The sequence below is a fragment of the Lissotriton vulgaris genome, chromosome 3_1 (assembly GCF_964263255.1).
Source record: "Lissotriton vulgaris chromosome 3_1, aLisVul1.2, whole genome shotgun sequence".
In the NCBI taxonomy this organism is placed as follows: domain Eukaryota; kingdom Metazoa; phylum Chordata; class Amphibia; order Caudata; family Salamandridae; genus Lissotriton; species Lissotriton vulgaris.
The window spans coordinates 1804846538-1804862926 of NC_141689.1; the positions used below are offsets into that span (position 1 = coordinate 1804846538).

The following is a 16389-nucleotide window of genomic DNA, read 5'->3' on the forward strand; positions in this document are numbered from 1 at the left end:
GACGTTTTACTAGCCTTACCTTTGTTCTGAGCACGACGTGGTCTGGGCGTTAGTTTCAATACGCTGGTCAGGGGCTGGCTGCCCCCTCCTGCTCTTCTGTTCTGTAGCCAGAGGCCGTGGCGTGGGCCCTGGCGCTCCTGCTTCTTGTCCTGTGGGGCTATTGTGAGATTATGTTCCTACTCTTCTGTCAGCCTTATTGCTGTGGCGCTGTTCTGTCTGGTCTGTTGACTTCAAACTATGACTGGCTCGGCTGCCATCTGCACTGGGTAGGTTTCCCGGTGGAGGGCTTTGCCGCGCGTCTGTCCCTTGTCCTTGCAGTCTGTGGGTAGCTCTTCTTCCTCTGTACTACGTTTTGTTGACTGTTCCCTTGGGGCTTCCGGTGGAGGTCCCTGGTGCGTTGACTGGGCTTGGGGTGTTCTGGCCTCCTTCGTATTACCTTTGTTGTTGAAGGCTGGGTTGCTTCTTTGTCGTTCTAACACATCCCCTTGGGGATGTTAGATTGCTGAGGTTCTCCTAAGATTGGGGCCTGCGACTCCTCCCCTGTTGCGGTAGACTGGGTTATTTTTCCCCTGTGACTGGTCCCCTGTTGGGGGTCTTGTGCTCGTCTGAGCTGGAGAGGTCCTCTCGCAGACCCTCCTTCCCCTTGGGTATGGCTAGGGTATCTATTCTATGTTAAGGAATCTGCGGCTAGTAGTCTCCATCAGATGTACGAGTTAATTACCTTCGGTAACGATGTATCTGGTAGAGACCATTCTAGCCACAGATTCCTTCACGACCCGTCCTTCCTCCCCGTTTCTGTGAGGACCTCTCTCGATCTTCTGTACTTGCCTGCTTCAGGGTGGCAGTCCTCTGCGAGTGCCTTTTTCTTACCCCCTCCCTAGGGCGATGCTCGCCGTGTTGTTGCTCCATTCCTCCATTCCTTCCTTTCTGGTGATGGGTGGGTGAATGCTTGGGTGTTTTTGAGCCCATGCATTTGGACTCCAATACTGGGTTCGTTGTGCCCTGCTTCCTTGTGTTGCTTGCACTTCTGACTCTTACAGTCTTTGAGGTTGAGGTCCCCTGGCTGGGTCTCGACCTTCAAACAATTATTAGGAGACCTCCCCGCTCCCTCCCCTCCTCCCTTTGCTGGTGTTTGGGGATGGCTTGTCTCTGTTCTTCAATTCTGGCCTTGGTACCCTTCTTGGTTCCGAGCGCTGGCTGCAGACTTCTTGGTCTGCTGTGCCACTCTTTTTCACATGCCTTATTCCTCCAGGGAGGCTGTTATCTTGGTTACAGACTTGCTTACAGTAGTTGCTTTCTATTTTTTCATTCCATGACTTGGTGCCCTAGTACCTGGCACTATTCTGGATGGTGCTGCTCCTCACCATTTGCTTCTTCCCTTCTGTATAGCTGGGTTTTCGCACACTGTTCAGTATTCTCAGTTTTGTTTGTGATGGCTTCGCATTGTGGCAAGGAAATTTCTCTGAAGAAAGCTGACTTAGGCGCGCCGGGGTGGGGCTTATGTGTCCTCGCTGGCGTCTCGTATGCGGGCAACATCAGGGCGGAGTCACGTGGTGCCGTCCCCCCGGCGCGCAGGAGTGGTGTGACAGAAAAGTTTTCCGGATCCAGTCTCACGCCTGGGGATAATTCTACGTTAAGGAATCTGCGGCTAGAATCTTCTCTACCAGATACATCGTTACCGAAGGTAAGTAACTCGTACATTAGAGGCTTTTGGAGTGTTTGTTTAACTTATGCAGCCTGATCGCAAAATGGCAGCTACACGCAAAATAATCAATCAATCATAGGCATTTATACCGCGCACTACTCACCCAGAGGGTCTCAAGGCGCTTGGGGGGGGGGGGAGGGGGGGTCTGGGAGGGGTCCGCACTGCTCGAACAGCCAGGTCTTGAGCTTCTTCCTGAAGGAGAGGTGGTCTTGGGTCAGGCGTAGGTCGGGAGGGAGGGAGTTCAAAGTCTTGGCGGCCAGGTGGGAGAAGGACCTTCCTCCTGTTGTCGCTCTGCGGATGCGGGGGACGGCGGCGAGGGCGTGACTGGTCGAGCGGAGATGGCGTTTGGGAGCGTAGAAGTTGAGGCGGCTGTTGAGGTAAGTCGGGCCTTGGTTGTGTAGGGCTTTGTGTGCGTGGGTGAGGAGCCGGAAGGTGATTCTTTTGTTGATCGGGAGCCAGTGCAGGTCTCTCGTGTCTGGAGATGTGGCTTCGTCTGGGGACGTCGAGGATGAGTCTCGCAGAGGCGTTCTGGATACGCTGGAGTCTCTTCTGGAGCTTGGCGGTGGTTCCGGCGTAGAGGGCGTTGCCGTAGTCCAGACGGCTGGTGACGAGGGCCTGGGTGACCGTCTTCCTGGTCTCGGTGGGGATCCACCGGAAGATCTTACGTAGCATGCGCAGGATGTTGAAACAGGACGAGGAGACGGCGTTGACTTGTCTGGTCATGGAGAGGGAGGAGTCCAGGATGAAGCCCAGGTTGCGTGCGTGGTCTGTCGGTTTGGGTGCGTTGCCCAGGGCGGGGGGCCACCAGGAGTCGTCCCAGGCGAAGGGTGAGGAGCCCAGGATGAGGACTTCCGTCTTGTCTGTGTTCAGTTTCAGGCGGCTGGTCGTCATCCACTCGGCCATGTCTTTCATCCCTTCGTGTAGGTTGGCTCTGGCGGTGGCGGGGTCGTTGGTCAGGGAGAGGATCAGCTGGGTGTCATCGGCGTAGATGATGTTCAGGTTGTGTTGGCGTGCGATGGCCGCAAGGGGGCTCATGTAGACATTGAAGAGGGTGGGGCTGAGTGAGGAGCCCTGAGGGACGCCGCAGATGACTTCCGTGGCTTCTGATCTGAACGGGGGGAGGCGGACTCTGTGTCCTTCCGGCGAGGAAGGAGATGATCCATTCCAGTGCCTTCTCCTTGATTCCGACGTTGCTGAGGCGCTGCACTAGGGTGCGGTGGCAGACAGTGTCGAAAGCCGCGGAGAGGTCCAGGAGGATGAGGGCCCCTGTTTCTCCGTTGTACAGCAGGGTTCGGATGTCGTCAGTGGCAGCGATGAGGGCGGTCTCGGTGCTGTGGTTGGCCCGGAAGCCTGACTGAGATGGGTCAAGGGATCCAGTCGTCTCGAGGAAGGCTGCCAGTTGCTTGTTGACGGTCTTCTCGATGACTTTGGCTGGAAACGGGAGGAGCGAGATGGGGCGGTAGTTCTTGAGTTCGGTGGGGTCCGCCGTTGGTTTCTTTAGTAGAGCGCTGAGTTCGGCGTGCTTCCAGCTCTCAGGGAAGGTGGCGGTGTCGAAGGAGGTGTTGATGATGTCCCGCAGTTGGGGTGCGATGACCGCGTCGGCCTTGTTGAAGACGTGGTGAGGGCAGGGATCGGTTGGAGATCCGGAGTGGATGGAGTTCATCGTGCTGATGGTGTCTTCGAGGTTGATCGGTGTCCAGGCGTTGAGGGTGGTGGTGGGGGGCATTGGTGTGGTCGTGGGGAGCGTTGTTTGTGTGCTGAAGCTGTTGCGTATGTCAGCGATCTTGTTGTGGAAGTAGGAGGCGAGGGAGTTGCAGAGGTCTTGCGATGGGGTGATGTCGTTGGTTCCGGCGTTGGGGTTGGAGAGCTCTCTCACGATGTTGAAGAGTTCCTTGCTGTTGTGTGCGTGGTTGTCCAGCCGGTCCTTGAATGCTGTTTTCTTGGTGGCGTGGATCAGTTGGTGGTGCTTTCGGGTGGCGAGCTTGAGGGTAGTCATGTTGTCCGGTGTAGGGTCTTTTCTCCAGGCTTTCTCGAGGGCACGGCAGTTCTTCTTCTTGGAGCTCTTGAGTTTGTCGGTGAACCACGGGCCTTCTTGCTTCCGGGTCTGCTGGGCGGGGTCCTCAGAGGGGCGAGTTCGTCCGCGCAGGTGCAGATCCATTTCGTGAGGTTGTCGGCGGCTTGGCTGGGGTTCGCTGAGCTGGCGGGAGGGTGCTGGCGTAGGTATGCGGCGAGTTGGTCGGCTGTGATCTTGTTCCAGCTTCTTCGTGCAGCCTGTTGCTGGTGGTGGTGGACCGTGGTCCTTCTGAAGGTGAAGTGGATGCACCTGTGGTCCGTCCAGTGGAGTCCAGTGGCGTGGCTGAAGGCGATGTCTTTGCTGGACGAGAAGACTGCGTCAAGTGTGTGTCCGGCGAGGTGGGTGGGGGTGGTCACCAGCTGCTTGAGTCCGAGGGTGGCGAGGTTGTCAAGCAGGGTGGTGGTGTTGCGGTCGTTGTTGTTCTCCAGGTGGAAGTTGATGTCCCCGAGGAGGATGTAGTCAGCGGAGGGGAGGGCGTGCGGGCTGATGAAGTAAGCGATGTCTTCGCTGAATTGAGTGTGTGGTCCCGGGGGTCGGTAGATCAGGGTGCCCCTGAGGGTGGTCTTGGGGTCGGTGTGGATCTGGAAGTGCAGGTGTTCGGCGGTTGTCAGGGTGTCGTCGGTGTTGGTCGAGATGCAGATGCTGTTCCTGTGGATGATGTCGATGCCTCCTCCAGTCTGCTTGTCGCGGTCTCTCCGGATGATCTTGTAGCCCTCTGGGATGGCGATGGTGATGTCGGGCGCTGAGGAGGCGTTCATCCAGGTTTCCGTGAGGAAGGCAACGTCAGGAGCTGTGGTGTCGAGGAGGTTCCAGAGCTGGACGGCGTGTCTGTGGACGGAGCGGGTGTTGAGCAGGATGCACTTCAGGTGGTTGCTGCTGGTGTTCGGCTTGGTGGGCGCTGGTGCAGTGCAGGTCCGGATGCAGGAGAACTTGCAGGACTGGCAGGTGAAGGGTCCGTGGGTGCGTCTCGGGGTGGCTCGGTAGCATCCAGGGGTTCGGCCGGTGTTGAGTGCGTTGAGGGTGGCGGCGTCGTACGTCCGGCGGGTGGGCAGAGGTCTGCGAGGGCCAGCCTCCTGGCGCTGGGCGCGGTCCAGGCGCGGACGGGCGCAGACGAGCTTACCTTTGGCGCACCTTCGGCGCTCAATCGGTGCTCCCGCTGCGCGCGTCCGCTGCGCGGTCGCTCTGGGGGCGTCATAAGAGGGGAGCCGGGAGGGAGGGTCTGCGGGGAGCGCGGGAACCAATCGGCGGCCGGGGGGGCGGGGTCTCGTGGGAACCGGCGGGAAAGCCTGGGGGCTCGGCGGCGGCCCTGCGGTGGCTGGGGCGTCGCTGGGTGGTCCTGTGGCGGCTGGGGCGTCGCTGGGCGGCCCTGTGGTGGCTGGGGCGTCGCTGGGTGGTCCTGTGGCGGCTGGGGCGTCGCTGGGCGGCCCTGTGGCGGCTGGGGCGTCGCTGGGTGCGAGGCTCAGGCAGGTAAGGAGGAGCAGGCGGGAGGTGCGGGGGCGACCAGGCCGAGGGCACAGTGGTCACTCCACTGAGCTTTTCTTTGCGGATTTAAGCTTTGGTGTCCTGCTAACGAAACTCTAGTCCAAATCGTAGGCATTGCTTCTTTACGCTGAAGTTTCTTTTGATGTCTCATATCCAACTAGTCTCATGACAACCTCCGGAGGAATGGTGCCGGACTTCAAAATGGCACTGTGTAAAACAACGCGACCCGCTTCACTTTCTCCATCTGACCATGATGTATTAGGAAGATAAATAGCGGTGCAACGTCTGTGTCTTGTGGGAAGCAGTTCACTGCACAACTGATTTTGTTCCCACGCTGGGCTTTACAGAGTTATGCCAAGGTGGTGTGGTTTATTCTGAACTTCGTGGCTGCAAGAAAGTGAGGGGCGGAGGCCTTTTGGGCATATGTAAGATCTTGGTGAATGCAGCACTTGAGCCTCTAGAATAGTGCTCTATGGGAAGGCTGTGCGATAACTGCCAGGGAACCTTCTTTCCTTTACTGCCGCTGGCGATCTCTCCCTATGTTCTTTGGAAGCTTTGAGACCCCGGTTTCCTGGTTGAGGCTATAAGGCTCTATTCAGCGTCCTGCCACTCTCAGAGCTTCACCTTTCGACCCAGAGGTGCCCATAGTCCCCCTACCACTGTGTTCCTGGACAATTGCCCAACACTCACTACTGCTTTAGAGAATGACGAAGATCTGCAGATTTAGGAGCTCTCTTCCACCTCTCCTATCGTAGTGGAAAGGCTACTGTGATTTCTTGGCCCCCCTCCCCTCTGCCTTTCACAATGCTTGCATCTCAGGTGGAGGGGGGAGTTTGCTGCAGTGCCTGTCCCCAAGATGGTTACTGAGGCCAGTCCTGACTACCGCCACTGGGGACTCCTGAGGTACCGGGGCACTCCCAAACTGAGCTGGTGGGACGTTCCACGTGATCAAGTATCGCTCCTGATCTAAAATCATTGGTCATCGTCCTGTTCTGGATCAGCCTTCACCCGACCTCGCTCCTGCTCACCCTTCATGACACTTAACTCTGAGATCTTTCCATCGGCAGCTGAGACCTAGACAATTTGACTGACGCCCGGTGGAGCTACCTCGCGAGCTAAAGGGGAAATGGGCTATGGATTTCTCTCCTTGACCATCACCTACCCAGCCGGTCTTTTGGCAAACTCTTCTGCATCTATCTACTGGACTTTTCTCCCTTCTCCTCATCACCATTCCCCCTACCCCCCTCCTCTCTACTCTTCTCTTTCCTGCTATTGACTTTTGACCTCACCCGTCCTTGCTCATAGTTCCCACCCTAACTATCCACTGAACTTTCTTCTGTGAACTTTCCCTCGTCAGTTGAGACCTAGCTGACTGATGCCCGATGGAGCTACCTGTTTAGCTATTGGGGTGATGAGCTGTGGATTTCCTCCTCGAACGTCACCTACCCAGTGGGTCTTTGGGCAGACTTCTTTTCATCTCTCCTGCCGTCTTTTCCCTCATCCTCCCCCTCCACACTCCCCTCCCCCTCCATTTCTTTCCTCTCCCAATTTGTTGCTTAATTTGACGTAATGTGGATTTGTTTTCATTCTCTGTAATATTGCGTAGCCTGATGTAAAGTGCTCTGATACCTACGGGTCTAGCCAGCACTATATAAAACTAATAAATAACGTTCCTCTGAACTTCTGTTGGACCTTTGACGACGCCCCATGGGCGTCAAAACTGTTTGTACTCACCCCGATGCACGAGCAACCTTGGCCGATGCCCGGTGTAGCTGTCACATGCAGCTAAAGAGGAGTCTGGCCCTGGTTTCACCCCCTTGACTGTCACCTACCCAGCCGGACATCTGACATTGTTTTTTTCGTTTTTCCCGTTGTGTATTCCCTCCCTCCCCCCCCCCCCCGCCCTTCTTTTTGATTTAAGTGATGTGACTATGTAACCTGTAACTCATGTAAAGCACTCTGATACCTTCGGGTCTATCCAGCGCTATATAGAACTTATCAAATAAACATTAGTCCAGATCTCTGCTCCCATAGTTGCCAGCACCTTCTAGTTTTCGTGTGCATGATACGTTCAATGCGTTAAATACGTCCCATTTCCCTGCTCCCCTGGATCAGCAAGATACTGGAAAAATATATTAACAACCTTTTAACTAATTTTTAGAAAATCATCAACTGCTTGACCCGTCACAAACCGGTTTTCGCCCCAAACATGGGACCCTGTTGTCAGTTCTGGAAGAAACAAGAGGCATCTTAGATCGGGGAGGATCGGTGGCAGTCATCCTCCTTGATCCGAGTGCCGCTTTTGACGCAGTGAATCATGAGATCCTATTGCAGCGTCTCCATGATATCGGGATCCAAGGGGGAGCGTTGAAATGGCTCAGGTCATTCTTGTCCAATAGAATATTCCAGGTTTTTGAGGGAAATACCATCTCCACCAGCAGACCGTTGGGCTGTGGAGTCCCGCAGGGCTCCTCGCTCAGCCCGATGTTGTTTAATGTCTATATGAGACCACTAGAAGGTATCGTCCGCCCATATGGTATTAAGATCGTTACCTACACGAACGATACCCAGTTGGTGGTCTCTCGGACGCAGGCTAAGGACCCTACGGCCACAGTAGATTTGGCTGGCTGTCTGAGCGAAGTGAACAGCTGGATGACCCTGTCTTGTCTCAAACTCAATGGGGGCAAGACAGAGGTTATGATGCTGGGACGCTCTACCCCGTCCTCGCTGAGCTCCATCTGGCAGGTCTGCCTGGTCCCCTCCCCCCCCCCCCCCCAGGTCCCAAAGGATGCCATTAAGAGCTTGGGCATTTGGCTGGACAGGTCCCTAACGCTAGACCACCAGGCTGTTAAGTTGTCTGCTACCTGTTTCGGTATTATCAGAATGCTGAGGAAGATTCTCCCCCTGTTACCTTTCCAAGCCAAGCAAATTGTCGTACAGGGACTGATCCACTCTAGGCTGGACTTCGGAAATGCACTCTATTTGGGAGCTCCTGACTTCACATTGCGGAAATTACAAGTGATCCAAAATTGTGCAGTCCGGACCCTACTTCAAATTCCTCGTAGGTCCTCCGCTAAACCTGGATTAACAAGATTGCACTGGCTTCCTGTTAGAGACAGGATTACTTTTAAATCCCTTTGTATCGCCCACCAGTCATTCTGGGCAACTGGCCCTCTGATCAATCGTCCCCTAATCACCCCATACCTCCCTAGCAGACAGTTGCGCTCAGCTAGCGCGTTCCTTGCTACGGTGCCCAAAGTCAACCGGGCTATATCAGGAGGCCGTTCTTTTACCCTGAATGCCGCTAAGCTGTGGAACAGCTTACCCCTTCAATTAAGGTCTAATCCAGATCTGACCTCCTTCAGGAAGCACCTGAAAACTTTTCTGTTCAATAAATAAACTCTCTTTTCTCTCTGTGTCAATTGGTCTGCTGCTTAGAACATCTTGCAATCTCAGCGCTTGGACGCCTCCGGGCAACTATTTCGCGCTATATGAAACGCATTTTCATTTCATTTCATTTCAGACTGATCTATTTACATGTTTACCTGTTAAAGTTAGTTTTCTTTTCAAAGATAAAGCATTACATGGATGTTTCTTGTTGAGTGGTATTCAGTGTCCAGGTTTTTCTGGTTTTCTCACCTCCGCACCTTCTAGAGTAAGCCTTCACTGCTTGTGCTCACTTTCTAGTAAGAAGTTTACCCAAGGGTGTAAGCGGATTATCCACTTGCATTCCTATCAGATCTTACTGTTAAGCATCTGTTTTTTTTTTTCAAGAATCCATCTCCCGATGACTCCAACCAAAGACTTTATTCTTTGTATGTTCTCAAATTGGGTAAACCTTTATTGGATGTTTTATTTTAAGTCACCCAGTTTTGGTCTCTGCATTTGAGTAAAAGACCTTCACACTTCTTTTTCACAATTTTTTTGATAGAGGAAGACCTATAGGTGTATCCCCTGGATCGGTATGAGCTGAATAGTCTCTAAATTAATAGCATCCACATTCAGTCCATGCATTGATTTGACTTTCATCATCATCTTCGAAGGCTGCCCTTTTGTTGTATGACTTAAATCCATACGGTTAGTGAGCCGGGTTTAGCTGTACAAAAGCGGTCTTGCCACAAGGTCTACTGTTTCAAATATAGGCATTTGTTTAAGGATGGTATGTTTATTTGTTTAACAATGGGTAGAGTGATTATTAATCCAGCTGTTGTGGTTGTTTTGACTGCCTAGTTCTTCATAATGCAGTCATTTAGGATCTTACTAAGGAATCTTTATAACCTTAGGACAACGGCATGTGGTCACCTTGGGTCTGGTGCCAAAAAAATTCATTCACTGCCGTAGAATAGTATTTGTATCGTAGTGTACACAATTCCATCACATATACTGTATTCAAAAGTAGTGATTTTAGCTATTAGCAATCTTAATTATTAGGTGCAACAATATTTTAATATGTCCTGACCTTAATTAAATTGCTTGTGCATGCAAATTGAGAAATTCACACTTCATGGACAGTGCAGGCTTTTTAAACTGTACTCTCAATTAAATTTTTCTAATCCCAGCTTGTGACTTTTTCTCTAAATGGTTTTGATCACTGCATCATGAAAATCTGCATTACTTGTTTGTCTTCCCTCTTCAGGCCTAGGCATGTAATGTCATACGTTTGTTCAGAAGTTTCAGAACTATTGCCTCCAAATATGAGACACTGTTGTCACCAGTTACACGTCCATTTTGCTCCCTTGCTATTTTTGTAACCAGGAGATGCTCTCTATTTCTTCAGAAGACCTTTTTGACAGTTTTAAGCCTTTTCTCTTGCTCATCGTCTGCTTCTGGGTAGATAACCTTGTGTATCTGAAAGAAACCGATCTGAAAGAGAAACGTTAGTGATAGATTACTTACCTTAGAATATCCCCAGGCGTCAGACTGGATCCGGAAATGTTTGCGTAGCAGTACCCTTTGCGCGTCGGTAGGCGTCGTCTGCGGCTCCGCGTTCGTCGTGGGCGCCGTGATGGCGTCGTCGGAATACTTAAACGCCGCCTCCGCGTGCTGACGTCAGTTCTTCTTTTTTCTGCGCCAGCAAGCGCAGATCTGGAAAAAGCAGTACTTTAGTCACTTTTTGACTAGTCTTTTTGATCTCTTTTGATCATTTTTCTTGAGACTCCGGACGCTGCCGATAGGAATGCCAGGTTTCAAGCCTTGAGGATTGCGACAGCCTGATGTGTCACCGACCCTCAGCGTCGGTGTCTCGGCGTCAACCTCGACGACAAGACCTGCCCCAACTTCGAAAGCTAGGCGGGAGCGGTCCTGCAAGCGACTCTAACTCCGGCAGTCGGCCCAGCGCCGCGAGAGGTCCCGGTCCAACCGGAAGTTCAGGGACAGGTCGCGGGGTAGGAGCCATCACAGCTCCGAGAGTCGACATCACTCCTCTGAGTCGAAGTCGTTGTCAGGTAAGCACAAGAAGTCGAAGAGACATCATCTGACTTCTGACTCCCCCCGCCCCGACGCTCGCGCGACGCGGCCAGGGGTTTGGTTGACACCACCCACGCGGCTCCGTCAGTCGCGGGCGTCGTGGCCTGCTCCACACCCTCCGGTCCCTGGGCAGAACGCGACACCGGGGGAAATTGAGCGCTTCCTCATGGCCATGAGGTCCCTCTCTTCCCCGACGGGCTCCGCAGCGCCTTTGGGCCCAGCGGACCCATCTGGGACCCCTAGTGGGTCGGGGGCTTAGGCCCCGACGCCGCCGGCGCCTTCGGGCCCGCTTCGGGATCCGGGTCCTCGCCAGTTGACCTAACTACCTCACCGGCCCCTCACATCCCCGATGCCTCCCTCGCTCCGGTGAAGAAGAGTATTGGGAGGGGTCTGAGGACCCTCTGACCCAAGAGTGTCAGTCTCAAGAGGACTGGACAGGTGGACTTGGGGATGCCAGTGGTCTGGACACATCACCAGACACTGGCTTTGTCTCACCGCCTACCGTGGCTACGGAGGAAGGGGCAACCTACAGTGTGGTGTTGATGAGGGCAGCCAAGGCCTTGGTCCTTGAGCTCCCCGTCGCGGCCGTGAGGACTAACCTCCTCACTGAGGTCCTTAAACCGCAGTCAAGCTCGGCCGAGCCTCTGCTGCCTTTTAATGAGGCCTTGACCGACGTTCATTTGGGCACTTGGTCCAGGCCCGCTACATGTTCGCCCGTAGATAGGAACGTGGCCAGACGCCTCCGCCCGGTCCCGGGCAACCCATGTTTCCTGTCCACCCACCCCATCCCGAGAGTCTGGTCATCCAGGCTTCGAATTCCCAGACCGCGTTCCCGTCTGCTCCGCCGGACAGGGAATCCAAGAGGTATGAGCAGTACGGCAAAAAGGTATTCTCATCCCTTAGTCTGGGACTGCGGTCTTCCAACACTGCATGCCTCTTGGGTCGCTACACCCACTCTCTGTGGGACACGGTCGCGGAATTGCTGCCAGAGTGTCCGTTGGAGGTACGGGCCAAACTCTGCCATACCCTTGTGGAAGGCCAGGATGCAGCAAAATATTCTATCCGGTGTGGGCTGGATACCACCGACTCACTGGGCAGAGCAATGGCAACGACGGTGGCGATTCGTCGCCACGCCTGGTTGAGGCCCGCCAACTTTTTGACCGATGTCCAGAATACACTGATGTTTGATGACGTTTGATGGCCGTTGCCTTTTAGGCGACAAGGCAGACCATGCGCTTGAGCGCTTTAAGGACTCTGGGGCTATGGCCAAGTCCTTGAGCCTCTCGGCCCCGCGCCAGCAAACGGGTGCCTTTCGCTCCTTTCGTGGCCAATGAAGGGGCGCCCCCACACGTGCTGCCAGCCACGCACCGCAGACTAACATCCAACGCGGTGGCGGCTGTGGATATCGCCGTGGAGGCAGTCGGGGACAACGGCGAGGCCAGTCCACACCTTCCCCCGCAGCATCCGCCTCAAAACCCTCCTAGTCCGTGCTTTCAGGCCCATGTGATGCCAGTGGGGGACAGGGTTCGCCATCACCACTCCCACTGGCGCACTGTCACTTCGGACAGGTGGGTGCTGCAAATCATCCGAAGGGGCTACTCCCTCCCCTTCGAGACGACTCCTCAAGCCATGCCACCGCAACACCACTGCGTATCGGGGGATCATCTGCGGCTTCTGCAGGAGGAAGTTACGGCCCTCTTGGCCAAGGGGGCTATCGAGCGCGTTCCTGGGCCAGAAGTAGGGTGTGGTTGCCTCTCCCACTACTTTCTGGTACCCAAGAAGGGCAAAGGGGGCCTAAGCCCTATCTTGGACCTACGGAACGTCAATGGCTTCCCCCGGAAGGAGAAGTACAAAATGCTGATACTGGCTCAGGTCTTAGCTGCCCTGGACCCAGGAGACTGGATGGTAGCGTTGGACTTGCAGGACGCTTATTTCTACATCCCCGTCCTGCCGGCGCTACCTGCGGTTCACGGTAGGCCACGAGCACTTTCAGTTGACCGTGCTCCCCTTCGGCCTTACCAGCGCCCCTCGGGTGTTCACGAAAGTGATGACGGTGATCGCAGCTCATCTGCGGCAGGTTAGGGTTTTCAGTCTTCCTCTACCTCGACGACTGGTTGTTGAAGGCAGGCTCGCCCCAGACAGTCGTCAGCCACCTCCAGACGACGGCAGACCTCCTGCAACAGCTGGGGTTCTCAATCATTGTGCCGAAGTCACACCTGTGTCCCTCTCAGAAGCTCCTCTTCATCGGAGCGGTTCTGGACTCCGCGCAGTTTCGGGTTTACCCCCCCCCCCCACGAACAGCGGGTTCGGGATATACAGGCTCTGATGCCGATCTTTCAGCCTTTATCCCGAGTCTCGGTCAGGTTGACGCTGCGTCTTCTGGGGCTGATGTCTTCCTGCATCCTTCTGGTGCATCACGCTGGTGGCGGATGCTTGCTCTGCAGTGGGACCTGAAGTGTCAGTGGTCCCAGCATCAGGGCGACCTGTCCGACCACGTCCTGATCTCGGAGAGCACTGCGAGACAGTTGCAGTGGTGGCTCACGGACCGCGATTGGGTCAACGGCAGATCCCTCTCCCTACCCCAACCGGAGCACGTAGTAGTGATGGATGCGTCCCTCCTGGGCTGGGTGGGCCACTTGGGAGAGGCAGAGATCAGAGGCCTCTGGTCTCCGGTGGAGTCCTGGCTCCATATCAACCTTCTGGAGCTACGGGCGATCCGACTTGCACTGAACGAATTCCTTCCCTCTGTCCGGGGAAGTGTAGTGCAGGTGTTCATGGACAAATCCACCGCCATGTGGTACTGCAACAAACAGTGGACCCTTTGTCTGGAGGCTCTGCGCCTCTGGCAATGGCTGGAACACCAGGGCATCGCCCTGGTGGTTGAACACCTGGCAGGTTCTCTGAACGCCAGGGCGGACGAACTCAGCCGCTGGTGCATGATGGATCACGAATGGCGTCTGAACTCTGACGTGGCGCAAGGCCTCTTTCAGCGATGGGGAGAGCCTTGGTTAGATCTATTCGCCACCGAAGAGAACGCGCAATGTCATCAGTTCTACGCGTTGGAATTTCGAAGGCGACACTCGCTCAGACGCTTTTCGTCGCGAGTGGAGCTGTGTTCTATTGTACACCTTTCCACCTATGCCACTTCTGCCCAGAGTGCTGAAGAAGATCAGGCGCGACCGGGCCCAAGTCATCCTTGTGGCTCTGGACTGGGCACGAAAATACTGGTATCCCGAGCTGCTCAGCATGTCAGTCGATCCCTAATTGTCTGTGTCTTCAGGAGGACCCTCTGTCGCAGCAGCAGGGGACAGTCCCACCCGAACCTGTCCAGTCTCCACCTCCATGCGTGGAGATTGAGCGGTGACAGTTGATGCCATTTGACTTTCCTCCTGAGGTCTGTGATGTGATTATGGCAGCCAGGTGTCCCTCCACAAAATCGGTATACGTCTGCAGGTAAAACACATTTTTGGCATGGTGAACAGCAAAGGCTGTGGATCCCCTTTCTGCCCCCCTTTCAGAGGTTCTCCTCCTCCTCCTTTCTCTTGCCCAGCAGGGCTCTGCTCTGGGCACTATCAAGGGCTACCTCTCTGCCATTTCAGACTTTTTAAGGCTACCTGATCAGCCTTCTCTTTTCAAGTCCCCTGTTTTAAATAAATTCTTGAAGGGCATCACTCGCATGTTTCCTCCTGTTCCTTTTGTGATGCCTCAGTGGGACTTGAACCTTGTTCTTACTTATTTGAAGTGCGCTCCTTTTGAGCCACTTCACAATTGCCCTCTTCGTCTTCTCACTCTTAAGACTGCCTTCCTGGTTGCCATCACCTCTGCCAGGAGAGTAAGTGAGCTCCAGGCTCTTTCTTCCAAACCTCCTTATCTTTCTGTCCATCCGGACAAAGTTGTCTTGAGGACGCGTCCCTCTTTCCTGCCCAAGGTAGTCACAGCCTTCCACATCGGGCAGTCCATCACCTTGCCCACCTTCTTTCCGCCTCCGCATCCCTCGAAAGAGGAAGAGAGGCTCCACCATCTGGACCCAAAACATGCGCTCTCATTCTATCTGGACCGCACACGGCAGTTCCGGGTTGACGACCAGCTCTTTGTTGGTATCGTGGGCGCTAAGAAGGGACGGGCGGTGCACAAACGGACCATCTCTCGGTGGGTCGTGTTGTGCATCAAGGTATGCTACTCTTTGGCTAAAAAGGAGCCTCCTGTTGGGCTGCGTGCCCATTCCACTCTGGCCATGGCGGACACTACTGCCCTGGGTCGGGGAGTCCCCTTGCAGACCCATCTGTCAGGCAGCTACGTGGGCCTCGCTGCGCACGTTCACTTGACACTACTGCCTGGACAACCAAGTCCGGAGAGATGGCTTTTTCGGCCGTTCTGTTCTCCAGGACTTTCTGGTGTGATCATTGGTTTGCAGACCTACCACCGGGGTTGGTATTCCTGGGGTATCTATTCTAAGGTAAGGAATTTAACACCTGTTTCTTTCAGATGCTCAAGTTGCTTACCTTCGGTAACGATATATCTGTAAGAAACAGTAGTTAGTGTTAGATTCCTTACCGCCCCACCCATCCTCCCCGTTCTCGAACTGATATCTAGGGTTAAGGTTCTTCCCTTTGAGAGCCCTAGTTTCATGGCACAGTGTCGGTTTTTATCATGACTCTGCGTTCCTGGCGCGGAAAAGCTGTGTATAAGAACTGACGACAGCGCGCGAGGGCGGCGTCTAAGTACTCCGTCATCCCGGCACCAACGACGCAGACTACTGACGCAGAGCCGCAAACGATGCCTACAGGGGTACTGCTACGCAAAACTTTCCGGATCCAGTCTGACACCTGGGGATATTCCAAGGTAAGGAATCTAACACTAACTACTGTTTCTTACAGATGTATCGTTACCGAAGGTCAGTAACTTGTGCTTTACGATCTACAGTACCAAATTCACAAAATTGCAAGCTTTGCACTTCATATTGCTTTATTTTATATTTAGGCCACAGTATTACTTTGTTGAAATAGCAGTACAAGAAAGCAATTTATTTTAATGTATGGACTTAGGCAAATGGCATACAGTTGTCAGGACTGCATTGAATAGTGAGTTAAGACATTTTAGTAATGCACTTTTTTCTATTTTCAGGCACAGAAGCGTAAATCTGACAGTACTCCAGACGGCAGAGGAAGGCGAAAGAAATTAAAACTTTGAAAGGACTTTTAATTTGGATCACTAAATTTAAAAAGTAGTTCCTTATTTTACGGGTCTTCATAAGATGTACTGTACAATGATAAACTATTATGTCATTAAAGGACATCAGCTTCATCCGTTTACTAGCAACATTATAGTTTATACTTCCCCCTTTTTTAAATAAACAGCTGTGCTGAACTTTTTTTTTACCATAACCACTTGACAAAATAAAATAGTCTCCATTTACTTTGCTTTCCGCGGATTACTTTTTGAAGGACAACGCGGGCAGATCAAGAACAATTTGTGCTGGACCATCATGAAGAAGGAAAATAATTTTGACTATTGGCCGCATATCCATTTTCTCGAGCCATGCCAGGTCCAGGAAACACTTAAAATACTGCCTGTCATCTCGGTTAAAAGTGCAAAGTTGTAATGCAAATTTGCAGTGTGGATTTGATTCAGAATGCATGCTTTGAATCAGTTTGCGATCTAA

At 53.5% G+C, this 16389-nt stretch overlaps 1 protein-coding gene across 2 annotated transcripts in view; it reads left to right on the forward strand.

Moving 5' to 3' along the window:
* SMARCA5 (SNF2 related chromatin remodeling ATPase 5) overlaps positions 1-16142 on the forward strand; it is a 452210-nt gene extending 436068 nt beyond the window's left edge. For both annotated transcript variants that reach the window (XM_086962238.1, XM_086962239.1), the window contains exon 24: positions 15852-16142. In XM_086962238.1, the coding sequence (XP_086818364.1) occupies positions 15852-15917 (66 nt within the window). In that variant the 3' untranslated portion in view covers positions 15918-16142. The remainder of the gene's footprint in view (positions 1-15851) is intronic.
* The last annotated feature ends 247 nt before the right edge of the window (positions 16143-16389 follow it).